Source organism: Gymnogyps californianus, chromosome 21, assembly GCF_018139145.2.
Source record: "Gymnogyps californianus isolate 813 chromosome 21, ASM1813914v2, whole genome shotgun sequence".
Lineage (NCBI taxonomy): Eukaryota > Metazoa > Chordata > Aves > Accipitriformes > Cathartidae > Gymnogyps > Gymnogyps californianus.
Window position 1 is genome coordinate 5,131,100 of NC_059491.1, and position 18,162 is coordinate 5,149,261.

At 36.5% G+C, this 18,162-nt stretch overlaps 1 protein-coding gene across 3 annotated transcripts in view; it reads right to left on the minus strand.

Annotated features, from left to right (window-relative positions):
- CLSTN1 (calsyntenin 1) overlaps positions 1-18,162 on the minus strand; it is a 41,044-nt gene that overhangs the window by 13,265 nt on the left and 9,617 nt on the right. For 2 of the 3 annotated variants that reach the window (XM_050909383.1, XM_050909382.1), the window contains exons 2-9: positions 16,992-17,114; positions 9,984-10,013; positions 8,348-8,543; positions 5,998-6,206; positions 4,840-4,989; positions 4,556-4,741; positions 3,137-3,385; positions 1,305-1,426 (exon numbers count right to left, since the gene is read on the minus strand). In XM_050909383.1, coding sequence (XP_050765340.1) covers positions 1,305-1,426; positions 3,137-3,385; positions 4,556-4,741; positions 4,840-4,989; positions 5,998-6,206; positions 8,348-8,543; positions 9,984-10,013; positions 16,992-17,114 — 1,265 coding nt within the window. The remainder of the gene's footprint in view (positions 1-1,304; positions 1,427-3,136; positions 3,386-4,555; positions 4,742-4,839; positions 4,990-5,997; positions 6,207-8,347; positions 8,544-9,983; positions 10,014-16,991; positions 17,115-18,162) is intronic. The other variant, XM_050909384.1, reaches the window with a different exon arrangement.

The following is an 18,162-nucleotide window of genomic DNA, read 5'->3' on the forward strand; positions in this document are numbered from 1 at the left end:
CATACCAACAACCTATAAGCTTGTACAGACATACTTTATGTTTCACACACATGGCATGCATCTGAAAAAAGGAAACCAACTGTCAAACATTTATAGTTCCTTTTCTTCTATTGCCAATATAGGAGGCTGCATGTATTTCCGTTCTTTTAATTTTTATAATATCCAATAACAGCATATTTCAATTTAAAGATACGGATCTACATGCAAGCACATTCTGAAATACTGTTATAATACAACATTACTTGACAGAGGACCTTTATTTGCTGAGAGGGACTGTTTAGAGTAAGGACGTATATGGGCATTTTACCATTAAAACAGTATACATTGCCCTGCAGAGAAAATAGGATATAGTGAGGTATGTTAGAAAGTAACTCATTGTTTAGGTAACTGGCAAAACAGACCTGTAATAGTAACCTAAAGCAGCTAAAAGAACCCTTATAAATTTACAGATATACAGGGTTATTTTATCACTCAGATCCACAGGGCTGGAAAAGCACACAAAATATTTAGTCCCTTCTGTCTTACTCTTTATGATCATAAACATAATGAATTCATAGACATAAGTTCTGTGGATCTTAGTAGGACCAAAGCGAAAATGAGTGATTACAGCCTTCACTTTCAAATCTAAAATAATTAAGAATACATGACTGAAAGAATACAAACAGACAACTCCCCTCTCTAAATAGGAAGCCGAAAGTACCTGCATCCCTCAGAGGCCTATTAACTTTATTTTTGTGGAGTAAAATCTGCTTAAGAAAACCAATTTGTAGCTACTGCTTGCAATGTGTAAAAAGCCACAAATTTTATTTCAGTGTGAAAAAGGATTAAGAAGGTAAGTTCTTCTGTTATCCTATTAACACTTTGATCTGCAAAAATGTCGCATGCTCAGAAGTACTTCAATGCTGTAAACAAACTGGCATACCTCCTGTTTTCTCATGCACACTGCCTTACAGCGTATTTAGTGAAGATAACTGACATCACAGCTAGAAGACTGACGTATTTTCACATATAAATCCACATTTTCCTGCCTTTCAGGACAATGACTTGTACTTTATTTCATGAGTATCCCACTGGGTTTAATAAAACCACTGAAGCAGTATTTTAGATTAAAGATGAAAAGGTATAGCTGAATCTATCTGACACTTGATCACAAATAAAATAAGTATTGTTGGGTTCTATAAAACACGATATCAGGAGTCTGGAGTTGCAAAAGGTATTTATTAATAATTATACTATCAGGGAGTTTAGTCTCCAATGGTTTTCACTGCATTCTAACATCCTACCAACGGTCCCTCCAAACTTACTTGATTTAGTTTCCAGTGAAATTCAGCAGGTTTGTATGTTTTTCCCTCTGAAGGATCTTGGCGGAAGAGGAAAACAAGTCGGCAGTTGTGTACATAGAGTGTGTAGTGGTGCCGGTTCATATCTGCACGAGAGTTTTAATTAACATTTTCTGTAAACCTTAAGAACTCCACAAAATTCACCTGTTCTGTAATTTCATACATAAATCCCTAAGCAACTGATAGGAAGAAACAAATGTAAAAGTAAATCAGGCATGTTAAGAGGAATGTGAAACGTTTGTAACAGTAGTTAGGGCAAACATTCTTGAAGAACCCATGAGTAATACACTGCACAATAAATAGACATATCTATCTCCAAAGTCAATCTAAACCCAGGCATAGGACTGAAGACTCACAGAGATAAACCTGTCAGCAGGAGAAAAAGAGCTCTATTTGCAAATAGAAGAGCTTTTTGTTACAAATGAGTAGCTTCTACCGCATCTAATTACTGTTTTGGAACATGTACACGTGATTGCAGGTGGACACGCTTTCCTAAGAGAAAGCTATATAGTTGTAGCTCTAAAGGATTTATCATTTAAAATAAATACAAAGGTGAGATGCTAGAGAAACAGGTAAGAGTAAGGAAAAGAAACGTTTTAGCTGCATCATCCCTTCCATGGCATGAATGAGTCAAGAAAGGAGGGGATGAAAAAATACCAAAATCATGTCACTCTTTCAGCCTGACAGCATTCAATCCGACTGTATTGTTCCAGTGCAATATATTCAAAATTGCCTCCCTCCAATGAACCTAGTTCCAGTCTTTCAATATTGCATAATATACCATTGAAATGAAGGCAAATTATATTTATACCACCAGAAATTATCTGTCGCAAAAATGATATGGTTCGGTCAAACCAAGGAATAAAAAAGGAAAACTTGTTTTGAAGGTCTGCTTCCCGTGTACTTTAAAACACGAAAAACTGTACTTAAGTTTGCCTTCTTTCTCCAGTTCACTTACTTCCACGAATCCAAAGTTTTGGGTTTTGATTAACAGGAATGGGTGAAGGCAGGGAAAAGAGGAGAATATTTGTATCTGGTTCTGAATGACAGTCACTTTTCTCCTGTTCAAAGAAATGCTTTTAGGATATTACAAATACTGTTAAATCTTTCTTATTTTCAAATACAATGTAAAATATATTCAGCGTAGTTTCCTTTGAAAAACCTAGCAGCATTTTAATAAAGTATCTTTCTAATACACTGAACAAATCCACTGCTCCAGCTAACAAAGACAAGAATTCTTTTAACCCCATTAGACAGCAATTACGGAAACAGGGTTATCAGATTTCCTTCTTATTAATAGCATCTTCAAAATGATTGTGTCTGTAGCATTCACAGAGACTGAAATTATGCACAGGGTGAAAAAAACTTTGTCACTGGAGAAAGAAATTATCTCCTCCTAGAAAAAAAGATACAGTAGCCAATGCTGTCACTAAACCTGATATATATACCTCTCTTAATGATTTTAGGCAGCATCAAGAATAAGGTTATCTTTGGAGATGCAAAATCGAGACTGCATTGCCAGAATAAGTCATCTACCATGGCAAACAGAAACGCATAATGTAAATTGAAATAGAATTAGAAAAACAAGTCAGATTATCTAGCTTCAGATTAGGCAAAGGCCAAGCCTATATGTAAGCACAATAAACAGCGACTTTTACAGTCCAGTCCATTTCACTTCCAAAAAAACCCTAACCTAGAGAAAAAACGTAAGGTTCTCACATATGCTGCCACAGCATATAAAAACAAACAAACAAAACCCAACAATGAGACTGTTTATATTTGAAGTACTGACAAACCTGTCTTGTCTGAATTGCACAGAATTGTCTCTTTCTCTTTGGTTCCAGGCCCATGCCTCATCCACACTGAAATCATGAAGGGCTCTTTTAGATTGACTGTGACAACGCCATCTGGAATCTTCACAGCTTGCGTGCCATTAAATTCAAAGACTTGGTCACTGTCATGACCATTGTCAGTAGGAAGTCCTATTGTCCAGTTAGCAGCACTACTTGGAGGAGGAAGTAGCTCAGCTGTGCCAGAAGAAGCACCTACAATAAAAACACTCAAATGAAAAAAGGTAGAAACTAAAAAGATCACCACTAGTTTCAAACCAAACTGTTTTTCTGAGCACTAATTTTTCAGCACAACTGTCAGGATTATGCACTACCACCACACATCAAGCAATTCTCCTTTTAAACAACAGACATCTAATATCACGATGACTTCCATAAATTTAACTTCTGGGTAGACAACTAATCTCATTGAAATTGTTTTGCTTACTATCTCTACAGCTGTAGAACCTTATTTTCCCTCTATCCACTTTAACCACTACATTAATACCACTTGTCCCTCAGGCCCATAAACATGATGCCTTTCTCTTGACACTATACTAGTTCTAAGACTAATATCCATCCAGTTGAAAAGGGCTGCATAAGCATCCCCTCGCAGATCACTGTCTAATAATATCAGTCAGGAGCAATGATACCCAGCAGGTACCCAGCTTGCTGTTTTTTCCCCACTTCAAGCCTGAATCATCAATGTCACAGTGACCTCATCAGGGAATAGCTTAGGAATTGCCTGGGTCTCTAGGGTTACACCGTATTCACACTTTCAACTAACTTCAACTGAAGTTGAAGACATAAATCACCAGTGATAATTTGTCCTGTAATCTCAATTCTTCCATATTGGCTACAAAGGATTCATAAACTTTTCATAAGACCTTTAACCGCAGCATATGTGGATGCCAAGGGGCTTATTCCTAGGGCGAGCACAGTATAAATTCAACTGATGCGACTAAACTGTTTTTTCCAAATCACACTTTCTTGGTTTTCTCATCTACTTTTTCACCATGTATTTCTTCCATTGCATCCTTCACATCCATCTTGCCTCAGAAAAACAGAGCGGTTTTCATGGCTATACCCTTCTGCATATATAACATTCTTTCAGCTCTTGAACATGAATCTCATGTGAGGGAAATTATTCGTCTATATAAGCTAGTGGAGAGGCAGAAGAAAGAGATTCTTTACTGCATTTGAGAATTATTTTAAAAGTCACCTTCAGCCAATTTCATGCTTTTTATTGCCTGCTAGGAAAAAAGTTGGAGGAAACTACATGCAAATGAAGACCATATCTACTCACTGGTTTGTGGTCTAACATAATATTCAAAGAAAAACTAATAAGCAAGAGAGACCACTTTATTCTAACAAAAGCGTTCTTACCACAGAGTCTGTGAATGGATTTCTCAGAGTAGGTGTCTCTATCACAGCCTTTACCAATATGGTTGGTTTCTAGTTCAACCGTTGCTTGAATTGAGGTTATTGGCTCATCACATGTCTCCAAACGCATACCGGGGAAGAGAGCTAATGAACCAGTACCAGGCTCATATTCTATTCTTTTGCTCCAACCTGTATATTTATCCAAAGAAACAATATTAAAAATCTCTCATGTTTCACTGAAGGTACTGGCAAATGCTAAAAGCAGACAGGAAGGAGATCAAACTAACCTTGCCAGCCAGGCTTGCATGTAGGCTTAATGCTAATTTTAACCAACACATCCTCAGCAGCTCTCTTCTTCCCACAGTCATACGCTGTTACTGTCAGTTTATACTGATGTTCTTTACCATAGTTTAACTTTTCTGTGTTTTTTATATAACCTGACACACACAAAAAAAAGGCAATAATCAGACGTCAGTATCGACTCATTTCTTAGGGTCACTGCCACATTCAATGCATCCAGGTACCACCTACGTACTTCATACAGGTACCAAGGCTTTAACAGACACACCTGCAAGTGAATTAGCCCTTCACTATTTGAGTTTTCAATGCCAGACATGAGGCCCAGATCCTTAAAAATTACACAAATCCAGAGATGAGTACTCATACACAGAACAGCAGGTATGTACTTATCAGGCTCTTAACAGTGGATTATATTACTCAAAATGAAACTGGTAAGAGTAGGTGGTAACTGATACATAAATTGTTTGGCACATGCCAGGATTCTCTAACTTTTTTTAGGTTTACACACCCATGAAAATTATCCATTGGCAAGGTGGATCCCCCAAAACCTCAAACTAAAGCCCACTAAAAACTGTTTTGCTTTGCTTAATCAGCTTGCTTGAACCCCTAGAAGTACTCTATAGATGTTGAAGGGTCCACAGATCACCAGCGGAAAGGAAACGACCTAAACAAATCACTACACTTCAAAACCAATAACCATGATACTGTAATCTCCAGAGTCACATATGAGCATCTCAAATGCGAAAAGCACACACATGGAATCCCATTTCTGAAAGCTAATCAGCAAAAGCTATCCTAATACAGAATAGAAAACTACAGGCAAAAAAAAAAAAGCCTAAGAGCTGGTTTAAAACATAATACAGCTACCATATTTCCTTTATTTTGAAAGGCATTTTACATGAAATAACACACATGCAACCCACCATCTGCTCCTTATACCAGTAGATAGCACATGGTATTGGCATTGAAAGACATCTCACTTTTCATTATCAATTCAAACCGCTAAAGTGAACACCTCCATTTAACTATGTTGTAGGAAAGGGTTAAAAGAGAGTTGCTGTAGTTTCATGCTGACCAGTTTGAAGTCCTATTCTTAGGGTGGCAAATTATAGTAATTCCCGCTCCATCTCACATCGTATTCTTACCATCTTTGTCAACAGCAAAAGGTACATCCGGAGTTACAATTTCATAATTGCAAATCTGGCTGAACTGAGGTGAACAATCTGCATCCACTGCTTCCACCTTCAGGATGTTGTCGTACCGCTTCCCTTCAATAACTGTTGCCTTGTATGACTTCTCTTTGAACACAGGCGCATACTCATTAACATCGTTCACCTGAATATGTACTGTTGCTCTGGAAATAAAACAGAAAGGTCAATTTCCTATATATTGCAAAACTCCTATTCATGCAAGGAATCTGACAGAACAGCTCCCTCTTTTACAGATGAAGCTATCCTTCAGAATTTAAGCTCCTGGAAAGAAGTGACCAATGACTAATAAAACTAACAATCTCAACTACCCTAACTAAGAAAGCAGTGGATGTTTTTCCAGTGTGTTGCTATATAATTCAGTGTAGCTCTAGGTTATTGCTTACTATTGCTGTTTATTTGCAAATAAAATTCAAACCCTTGTATTGCAACTATTAAATTGCCGTCATTTTACAGAAATACAACAAAATACAGCTGTGACAAAACAGGCTTTTACTTCTGTTAAAACAGTACAATCCTTCCAGTTCTTTCCTGCTGTCAGAGTATTTGATATAAACACCCAATTTTTATTTCATGTGAACAAGAATGACAGTTAAGAATGGTCTTAGAGTAAGAGCTCAGTCGAGTGCATTTGATTAGCTTTCTTTTGCTAATAAAGTACTAAGCTGTGTAAGTCAGTAAAAACTGGCTTATTTCTTGGATGTAGGAATGAGAGATCGGACAATTTAAATGGAAGAATCACAGAAGTGGAAGATACACTTTAACACATCATATTGCTAGCTAGGTAATCCTAAACACATTGGATCTCGAATTCCGTCCTTTCATGCTTGTCACTGATTGCTGGTATACACAGAATAGGAAAATAATGCAGTTTCTGTCAATGACCAAGCAGAAAAGGTGAATAACGAAAAGTATCTGGAATGTAAACTAACAAAGAATTCAATCACTACAGTCCTTCCATAAAAGCAAAAGTTTTCTAATGCTTATGCTAAAAAAAAAGTCTTTAAGATTTTATTTTATCCTATATGCTAAATAAATGCCACAAAAAATGGCCTTCTGTACCACACACACTTTATATTCCTGACTTTAAGCGCTAAACTCCAAGATGGTTAAAAGCCACAAAAAACTGTAACACAGCCAGCCACGGGCCAGGGAAATTTCAACAGCTGTTTGTAGGTGCAGGTCTTGGAAACCCATCATTCTGCTGTGGGAAAAGAAGAGTTGCAGAGCATGCTGCTAGATCTGTACTGGTTCATTACATAGCCATGAATTTGGACAACCATAATTTTTACTAGAGCCATCAGAAGAAAGTTTATATCTCAATTAACCAGCACAGGTAGAAAAATACAGGTAAGTTCTACAGTGTGGAGAAGGAATTGTACACTATCAAACTGAACAAACAATACAATTCCAGCCAACCCAACAAAACATTTGTTGCCATCTTTCTCTTTGAAATCTTTCTTCAAAAGTCAAATTCAATATCAAATAGAGTTTAAGGGCATACCTATTTTCCATATGTGTAATCCTTAAGGAGATAACTTTCTGCTGCCTATTTGAAGCATACAGCTATAGAGTAACAAAGTTGTATTTGTCACCAAGATGACTGCTGCTAGTCTATTCCTCATCTTATTTATGCCCTTCTTTGGTTCACACAAATGATAATCCTCCACATGCTCTGCAGATGTTTACACCAGGGTATTAAACAGTTATTCTCAAGTGGATTTTCTAGACAGCATTTTACTTTGTGGTTTTCTCTTTAGATAAAGATTAGCTAAAGATTGCTTTGTTCCCATTCTTTAATCTAGGCAGAGATGAACCTTATGCTATTGATCTTGGGTTTTTTGGTGAGGCTGTCTGGAAATGACAGCAACATGTACTCTTTTCCATTTTGTCACATTTAATATAGATTGACCTCTTGAACCAGTTTTTCCGTTTTAGAAACTGAACTCTGAAACAATGGCCAGGCTTGGTATCCCATGCAAACTCTTTGTATCAACTCAAGCCAGATTTTAACTATATCAACAGTTTTCCTGCTTCTGTCCCCACACTGTTTTCTAATGGAAATTCAGAGACATGAAGGGATAAAGCAGTGTCATCTAGAATACAGCTAAAGAGATGTCAAAACAGTTCATTTCCATTTTGCTGCTATTTGTATTACCATTATATGAAAGTCTTCCAGTATTAACACTTGGTTTACATTTACTCTAAATACACAGACCATAAATCACCATGAGCAGTAGACCACTTGAAACCAAACTTCCCCTCAGCCCACCACAGATTTACTTACTTGTGAGATTTTTTTGCATTCGCTCCATCTGGTCCCTTTCCACAGTCATAGGCCTGTATGGTGAATGTGTAGTCCTTCTGTAGTTCACAGTCAAGCTTTTCTTTAGAGCGTATTATTCCCTCACCAGTGGATTTATCCACTACCATTGCTTCAAAGGGAACATTTTGCCCGTGAATTTTAAATCCACAAATCTCACCTACAGATTCAAAGTAAGAGAGGTTAGAATTGGTCAAAATTATTATACATTTTTAAAATAAATGACCAAATATTTTGCAGCCAAGGGTTTGTGAGGGTCTGTGGACAAAGCAAGAGCACTGTGCTTTAAAAATGGGTGATTTCTGGGAACTTTAGTAAAAAGAAGCATACGTCTGCCTTCCAAGCAACTTGTTTACTTTGCATCCATTCATGCAGGAATACAAAAGAGAAAAAGAGAAATGTAGACAGGCATTTCACAGGAGTACTTGAGATAGCTCTAGGGTAAGAGTAGATCTTATGAGAGCATACAGCCAAGGCCACTGGTAATATCTTCTATGCCAAGCTACTGGGAATAGCTGGGCAGCTTGTTTATTTTGACCAGAGCAAAAGGTTAAAATGCACAGTTACAAGTCAAGGGATGAAAAAGCTTCAAGTACAGGTTCAGCACCATAATTACAGAAATTCTGTCAATAGATCAAAGAACAAAGTCTTCCTGTGCAATGTACCTGGCTAAAATTAGGGAATCAAAATAAACTACCGAATGAGAAAGGTAGAAATACCAACTTCTCAGGCATCCATTTCAACAGCTATCTACTAACACAGACCAAATATGTTAGTCAAGGAAGCTCTCACATGGAACGATTTAGTAGGCTTTCCCTTCTATTCAAACTCTTCATCCTAACAAACTTGCAAGAAAAGTCCCTAGTACCTAATTTTAAAACACATCTAAGCCTAAGATTACACTACAAGGCCTCTTGCTGGCACAGCTAGGTCAATCTGTCAGCACGTTACGCAGACTGAGCCTAGCACACCTACTGTGCTAACAAAAGCCACTCAATAAACAGTTTAATCACCTACACTGTGTTTTTACCTGTATAACTTGCTATGTTTTCAAGGTGATTTTCTTACACCAACATAAACCACTATTTTGCTATTATAGTTGCAGTGGTATCATAGTACCAAGAACGCACTCCTACTGTAAACATGTCTAGAGGTATTCAACAAAAGGTATTTGATTCAGATTTTAAACTACTGAAGTACGTACTGAAGGAAGTGTACTGCAGGGAAGGTGTTATAATGCTTCGGCAGTTAAATATTACTTTACAAAGCATATGAAAAAACTTAAGATGTCCCAAAGAAGTAAGCTATCAGTGAACATACCAGAAAACGCTAATTTCCCCCAAACCAACTTCTTCAGTGTCCACACAATGTAAAATAATCCCAAATGGTTCAAATGGATGTCTGATTTACAGATATTTCTAACCAAGGGTTTGGTTACATAACAGTTTTTATCAATATATTTTAAAATAGAAAAAAACTGGGAGAATAAATGGGACAAAAGAGCATGACAGGATCTTCTGTTTAAGTGCTGATTCCCCATTTCATAACCAAAGTTAGTAGGTTAATATTCATAAAAGGGATAGAAAGAACCCTTTATCACCTTCTTTGGTGACTGTCACCTCAAAACTCTCTAAAGGGAGAAAAGATAAACCCAAGTCAGTAACAGGAAAGGTTGAAAGGGAGCAAATAAGGAAAAGGCAAGATGTACACATTACACAGAAAAGCTTTGGAAAAGTTGTATTTTAAAATTCCAGTGGAGATTTGCTGTAACTGTTACAATTTTAGAGTTTTAGTTATGTTAAATATGATTTTATCTTTTAACTCCAGGTTGTCATTTGTGGAATTTTGAAGTATTTAATAAGTTTATCAAAAGGCTTTTTTCTTTTTCCTTTTCTTTTTTTTAATAATACCAACTGCTAAACAAAAGATATTTTCAAAATTCCATGTTGATGAAGAACTATCCACAAAGTACAATTTTCATCAGAATTTATTTGTACTATCCTACTTGAAGAAGACATGTTAAATAATTTAAACAAGCTTTTATCTATTATACTGAAACCACCATGTTTCTACAATTATAAAACTTCATACTCCCCTCTTCAGTTCCAGGGGAAAAAAAAATTTTTTTTTAAAAATAGTCATGGGATTTTTGTGTTTCCACATAAATTTGTATCAGTCTAGGTTGTGTAACACCTAGCATTTGCAAATTTTAAATTCCACATCAAACTCCACTTTACAGTATTGCCATAATTAATGATTAAAAACCAAACACATTAAATTGTGATCCTAATGAACATAAAAGCTTTAATATAAGAAATGGGAGGGGCCTATAAATTTTCCTAGCAGCGTATTGCTTTTCCAGGTTAAACACTCAACCAACAGTTTCTATCATTTTATTCTACTGCTGAAAGACTGTCATGATGGACAGATGAGATTCAGGTACTCAAATATATTCATCTGCTAGTACTGAGGATGCCCTGGAGTAGCCTGCCTTGCACCCTCCAGCCACTCCAGAAAAGTACAGGCTTCCACAGTGTCCTGGATTTTCCACGCTTATGAGATCTCAGATATAACTGAGTTTTACAATGGTATTAGGTGACTATTATAGGCACCTGGAATGGTTTCACAGTTTCACAGTTAACCCTGTTCTTCACTCCTCTGGAAATCATAATTTGTTAAAACCCCAAACTACCACCTTTTACATATCATCCAACATATCAATTATTTCTTCCTGATTACCATCATCTTTGACCTGAATTCCAGTACAACAAAGCAGCCCTGTACCCTTAAAATCACTTCTAGCAGATCTCCTGTTAATTCTCACATATTTCAAACAACTTGCAGTAACACAGTTATTCAAGTCTCCATTCTAAAGTGGTCTTAAAAAGAGATGAGGCACTATAGTTACAGAGAAATACTTTTCTTAAAAAGGCAAATTCACAGTTTAATATTGAAGCAGAAATATAATTAAGGAAAAATACCTTATCATGTATCATGATTTGTAGTCCATCATTTTAAAAGGAGTCAGTTTCTGAAATAGCTCTCATTAAGTTCTCCCTGAAACTCACTCCAGGTAATCCCTAGATTTATAATCAGCTCTTTATTTTAATGCACCAAGTATGCTGCCTCTTGTGGCACCCACATAATTTATTTCAGTCTATTCTTACACAGGATATAAATATAATCCCGGATTTTAATGTGTTTTGGCAATAGGATCATTCAAGAAAATTTTACACTGCTTAAATTCGTGACTGACACCACTGATTAGCCAGAATTGACATTCCAACTGCAAGTTCTGAAATATTCCACATCTCATACTCCTGTACACCTACCTCCCTGCTCCCTTCCAGTAACTCTAACCTTGAGAGTCAAGCATTGTGTGTGAAACATTAAGATTACAGGAAAAAAATATATGGAAGGGAACATTAAAGCAGAAAGCCTGATAATGGCGAGAAGAGGGAAAAGTGTATTAATGTGGCAATTACCTATTTGGGAGAAAGGGAGGCTGTTTAAAAACTGGTCAGTTCTTTATCATCTGAAGTGACCTTTAACTCTGGCACCAACACCAATTTGGGTGCTAGGAAGTTCAAGCATTATATTTTTGGCTCCTGAGCATAAGACATAAATAAGCACTCTGGTAAATACCCGTGTGTCTCCAGATGCTTTTTGAGGTGTAAAGCTTCTGTTCAAGGTGTACTATAGCTCAATTCCTGCCAGATGTTTCTGAGAACAATAACTGACCCGAAACAATCGTATTTTCCACTTCACACTAGTAAGATTAACAAAAAACCCTTTTATTACTACACAGACAAGGTTCTTGTGACTGAAAAAGTTATAATGCATAAAAACTATGGTGTTACTTGTAAGTGGTCTAAATAAGCAAATGCAGAGCTCCCAACCTAACAGGCTTTTTAAGCTCCCTTCTTCAAAGTGTCTCTGTAATGAAAAGAAGCAAAAAGGAGTAATTCTCTAAAGTACAAAATATTTCAAAAATTAAAGTTCCCCCTCCTTTCTCAAAAATATATTACAGACTGTTACAGAGCTGTTTCAAGACAAATAAGAGAATTTACAGATTAATATTCCCATACACAGATTATATTCATTTTCATCTCGGTTATGAAATGCATATATTTATATAGTATAGGTAAGGCTCTTCTGTGATTACAGAATTCTTGGCAGGGATTTTTTTTCACGGCTGTTAAGTACACTTAGTCCCATACCATGCTCCCTAAGGTTTCATGCTATGTCATACGTGCTTAATGCTTTCTCTCATTCCATTCTGAAGTTGAGATACATTACTGAAATAAATTTCTACCTCTCCTAATCTTAGAACAGAATGATGATCAATCTGTAAATTAGTTTATATTTTATATATTGGAAACTGTTCAGCTAAACAAACAGTAACTAGGATAGAACTTTACTGTGTTTCACTCAGCTGTAATCACAGTTGAAAAAACATTTCATTTTACAGATAACACAAGTTTGTGGAACTTATGTTAGCCAAAAAACATACAGTAATCCTGTATCCTAAAGGCATTCTGTATTTCTCCTTTCTAGTGTAGCACAAATCAAATGACAGTGAGGATTTGGCAGAATTTTAAGGTTTTGTTGATTTTTACTGTTTTATCTCTTTCTGTACTGTTATGATATAATGATGTAAGAGACCTAATTATATTATATAGTTATAAAAAAGGTTCATATGATATTTAAACTGGACATACAGTATTTAACTAGACACCGTTCAAACTTTGGAGCTAGCTATCTCTCTACATTTCCATTCCACAGAAGGAGAGGAAGTATATTCTCCCAGCTCTAACCAAGCAGCAGTCTACATGAGGATCATGGAAAGCCTTCAGAAAAGCCTCCCATTTCAATACGTTTAGAATGTCTCCTGAACAAGTATTTCTTAGTACCATACAAAACTGTTAAAAAGCAAACCAATTTTAAATTTCACAATTAGTAGTAAGTCCATTTCAGTTTGTATTTGTATGCATGATAGGTACAAAACGTCACTTCCTGCATGCCTTAAATTTGATGCAAAAATGGCTGAAATACTATCGCAACAAAAATTCCTCTTACGTTTGCCAACCGGCTGTGCAACGTATTTTTTGTACACTCATTGAATCACTCATTGGATGTGACAAAATCAAAATCTTTATCTGTTTGATTACACAGTGTCATTCATCTTCTCTACGTATCATTTCTTTATAACCATCATCCAGCTGAGCGCTGCATTACACACACGCCTACTGCAGACCGTACGTCAGCACAGCTCCCTGCCCTAAACAAACACGGGTTGGCGGTGCAGTGTGGAAACACGGCATCAGCACTTGCCCACTGGAAAATGTGAACCCCACACACCTCCGGGGAGAGGCTGACAGAAAGGCTTGGTGGATTTTTGGGGGTTTTTTAAAGAATGAATAGAGATTCTGCAAGATCATTGTCAAAGCTCTATGCATATTCATGCTCTAAGTCAAAAAATTCCTAACTCCCACAAAAATACTTCTTGCATCCCAGATTAGTAAGGGGGAAACAAAGTATTGTGGCTGAGAAGTGGTTTTCTCTAGGAGTAGGGGAAGAAGGATTAAAATCCTATTACCGACACATCAAAAAAACAACGAAACATCTCCTTCCACAAGGGAAACATTTCAAACGTCTTGCTAGCAAGACCCTGTGTTATACTCTCATAACAAAACACATTCAGCAATGTGAACACATCCAGATACAACAGTTTGTTTCAAATGCAATAAAAATTCAGTTCCTTTTTGCATAGTAAACGGGAAATCCATACTGAGAGCTTCAGACATTAAACTGATTTTGGACACGAATTACTCTCATGTACAATAGAAAAGATAGCTGTCCTTTACTTTATTTTTTCAGCAAAATCATTTTGTATCAAATTCCAACATGACTTGATTTGTAACTTAGAAAAGTTTCACTGAGGAAGGAGAATGGTCATTGTCTTCTCAAGCAGATCTGTAACAATCATGGTACAAAAGGTTGATTCTGTAGGGTCTCAACACGTCGGGCAGCATGACGAGGCAACCTGGCATGACTATATTCAAACTCTGTTTTCAAAAGTGTGTTGTTTCAGATGTAAACCCATACAAATCACCCTAGAAATAAATGTCTATATAACCCTACTTATTTTTGCACACCTGAATTTTAGGATCCTACCCACAGCACAGAGGGAGCAAAGCAATAAAATATTACTTTTACTTGCCCCACAGTTCATGTACTACAAAGCATTTAAATGAACTAGTTTCAAGATGTTTCGACATGCTCAAAATTGAAATAAAGCAAAAAGCTCTATTTAAAATACTTTAAACCCGCAGACAGTTCAAAATTTTCGCAGCTCAGCTAGAGGGCACAGTTAATTAAAATATCTGACCTTTTGAAGCATAAATAAATTTGATTTATAAGTAGGAATATACCAGTTAGGGCTGAAACAGCCATTTAATCCTGAAAACGCTTTGTTTTGCTGTGAAAACATGTCACTGATCTAATGGGCTTCTCACACTTAAACACCCACATAGATGCTGCTGGACAACAACAACGCTATTCTCCGTCCTAGGACATGACTACAGCACCACCAACTAGAACTGATAACGCTGATTCAACACATCTCCCACATTTGGTCTCCTCAAAGACAGATTCAAGTATTGTTCCATTTAATGGTAGACAAATACTTTTATAGATTCCCATAGCACAGTCATTCCAAATTTACACAATTCAAATCCAACAGAGTCATATCGAGGAAAAATTCTTTACAACGTTAGTGTGCTATACTTGGAATTTAAGATAACTATTTTAAATCCATTGTTCTGCCGCTGCTGAAGAATTGTTAGTTTTTGAAAACCAACATATATAATGTTTATACAAACATTTAATAAAACCAACTTCCAGTTGGTAAAAGTGTTCATTAAATGAAAGCAGGTTTATACAATTTCGATCAACACAATGGAAAAGTAGTCTGATTTGAAGAGATGCTTTGACATTGGATTTTCCTCTGAAAATTTGACAATGTATTTGAAGATATTCTGCCAGTACTTTCTTAAAGCTTCATGATATCCAGCGCTTAAGAAAACTTTACTATCCATCAAGAGGTATAAAATTGCCGTTTTCAAAATCTGTTCAATGCTATCAAACTACCAGCGCCTACACTTAAGGCACTTAAGAACTGCGAGAGATGATTCATATTCTCCTGATCACCGAGTACGCAAGTCAGCCGTCCTATACCTCTTTTTACTTAACAGATTTTGTGTATCCCAACACAAGCTTCTTCATTTGGAAATGAAAAGGTTTTTTGTTCATAGACAGGAGTTTTATTTCCAGCTAAGATCACTTAAGAGCCTCTGCCATGTGTATCCCATGCATGAGAAAGTTCAGAGGTTTACCATCATCTCTGAACTTCCTGAATTTGTAAGGCAGCCTTGGAGATAATTACAGCCTTATGATAATGCAACAAAACTGTTACTTTAAGTACCACTTTAAGAAATTGTGACCGAATTGCCATAACACTGTAGCACACAATGCAGTTAGCATGCTGAACATTTCAAATGGCTGTTAATTTAATCACTCCTCCTTGAAGCCACGTTAAACAATGTTCCCAAAAATGGCTAATGTCACATCCTCTAGGTATTTTACTAGGATTCTTAACTCTAAAATTTTACTTAATCAAGTAAGCTTCTGCAAGTATCTAATTTAAGCTTGTGTTATCCACTACAACTAATTTAAATACCTGCAGATGCCCAATGGTATTCTTCAAATACAGTTTTCTAGTATTTTGTCAAACCAAAAAAGTACTTTCCATAATACTGCATCCAATTAATGAATACAGTATTCTTAAACAGTAGTTTCCAGAAAAAAAACTACTGTGAAAGTTTGTAAGAAAACTGTCATCTGTCAGTCCTATGATGAAAGTGAAGAGTTAGCCTACATTTTGCAAATGGCTTGTGTATCATTCTCTATATTCTTTGTTAGAGGAGAAAAAGCCTTTTCTTCAGGTAAAAGAGGTCATTGATTTTTTAAAACGCCCTAAACTGCTAAGCAAGCTTATCATAGAAAGTCTAGATTTCTACAGGAATTCTCAGTCCAAATACTGCACAGAAGAAATGTAATCTTAATTCTACTAATTGCTGTTTTCCATCTATTAAGACACAAATAAAAAACACTAAGAAAACCAAACCCTCTCTTCAGAATGATAAGAAAATAATTGTTTCACAACTCCCAGGCTGAATGCTGTGAAATGTGGAATCCAGAGGATTGAGGAAAAGGTTAGACACTATACAAAAAAAAAAAACCAAACCAACCCAAACCCCAAAACACCCCAACAAAACAGAAAAATTAACATACACACAGGAAATTGAAAGAAGCATCGAATATCTGCAATATAGAGTACTCTCTGGTCTGGATATTTGTATACAGCTATATATTTACGGCTGTAAATATGAAATAAAACTCTGGTTCATGCACAAACATTTCCTAGGGTCTAAAAGCTTTGAAACATTATGCTACTGTTAGGGAAAACACACTAAGTAACACACAGCATTTGTCATCAAGAAAGCATTTCCACTTCTTAAAAAACAAATGCAGATGAATTCTTTACCTGCAAAACGCAGAGGTGCATCTTTGTCCAGGGCTATTAAAGGGGGGTCCAAGAGCACCATGTTGTCATTTTCTGTAACTATCCCATGATAGGTTGTTTCAATCCATGGCTTATGCTTGTTAACTGAAAGGAAAAAAAAAGTACAAAGTCAAAACATTTGAAACTGACAACTTCTTTAAAAAATGCTTTATAATACTGATTTAAATATTTTCCTCTTTCATTTTTCTAAATCTGAACCAGCATTTTACTAAATTAAAAGATTTGAGACAAAATCCTGGCTAAGTATGTTCAAAAGAGTTCAGTGTCCCTGTAGGCTTTCCAAAGGTAACTCCAAGAATCTAAATTAGTTTCTTAACTATGCTGGAATTTAAGGTGCCCCTGAAGTACAATTCAAAAACCTTCTAACAGAGATGGGGAGCCGCTGCCATCAGTGCCAAGCGTGACACCAGAAAAACCTATATTCAGCACAAGACGAAAAAAGACCGGCCAACATGAAACACAAGGGTTTGTTTACGCTCTACTTCTCTCCAACTTGGAAAACTTGGGATCCAGTTGGTGGACTATTCTTCAGAATGTGAAGGCTTTTTCTAGTTACAGCATTTTGTCTTGTATGGGATTTTTATTATCATTAGGAGAACAGTTGGAAAACAGATCAAACTTAACTAATTTCTACACAAGGCCTAAGGACTCTTGCCAAGGAAACAAACAGGGAGTGACGGACATTTCTGTCCCAGTATAAGATCTATACCTAGAACCTTTCATATCAGTTTTACCAGTCATTTATATAGCATCCCAGGTAAAGGGGGACCCCAGGAGTTCTGCTGAAGCTGGGCAACTATGCAAAATGCAAGAAAGGGAGAGAAAGGAGAGGCAATTGAAAAGGGCAAGACACCAGCTTCGCAGTCCCACACCTCGGCTGCAGAGAGGCAACGCATGCGTTCCAGGCCCTGCTGGGTTTGGAGGACTTGTACTTTGTACTCGTTAATCCAGCACATGCCTAACTCAGATTTCAAACACTACTGGAAGAAGGGACCAAAATCTCAGGCCTTTTCTGTCATCTAATAGAACACCTTGAAATCTGAGTAAAATACTGACTACTTTTTATATCACTTATTTAGCAGTTGCTTTAAGAGACTGGGAAACTCCACCAAAAGATCGCCCATAAAAGCAT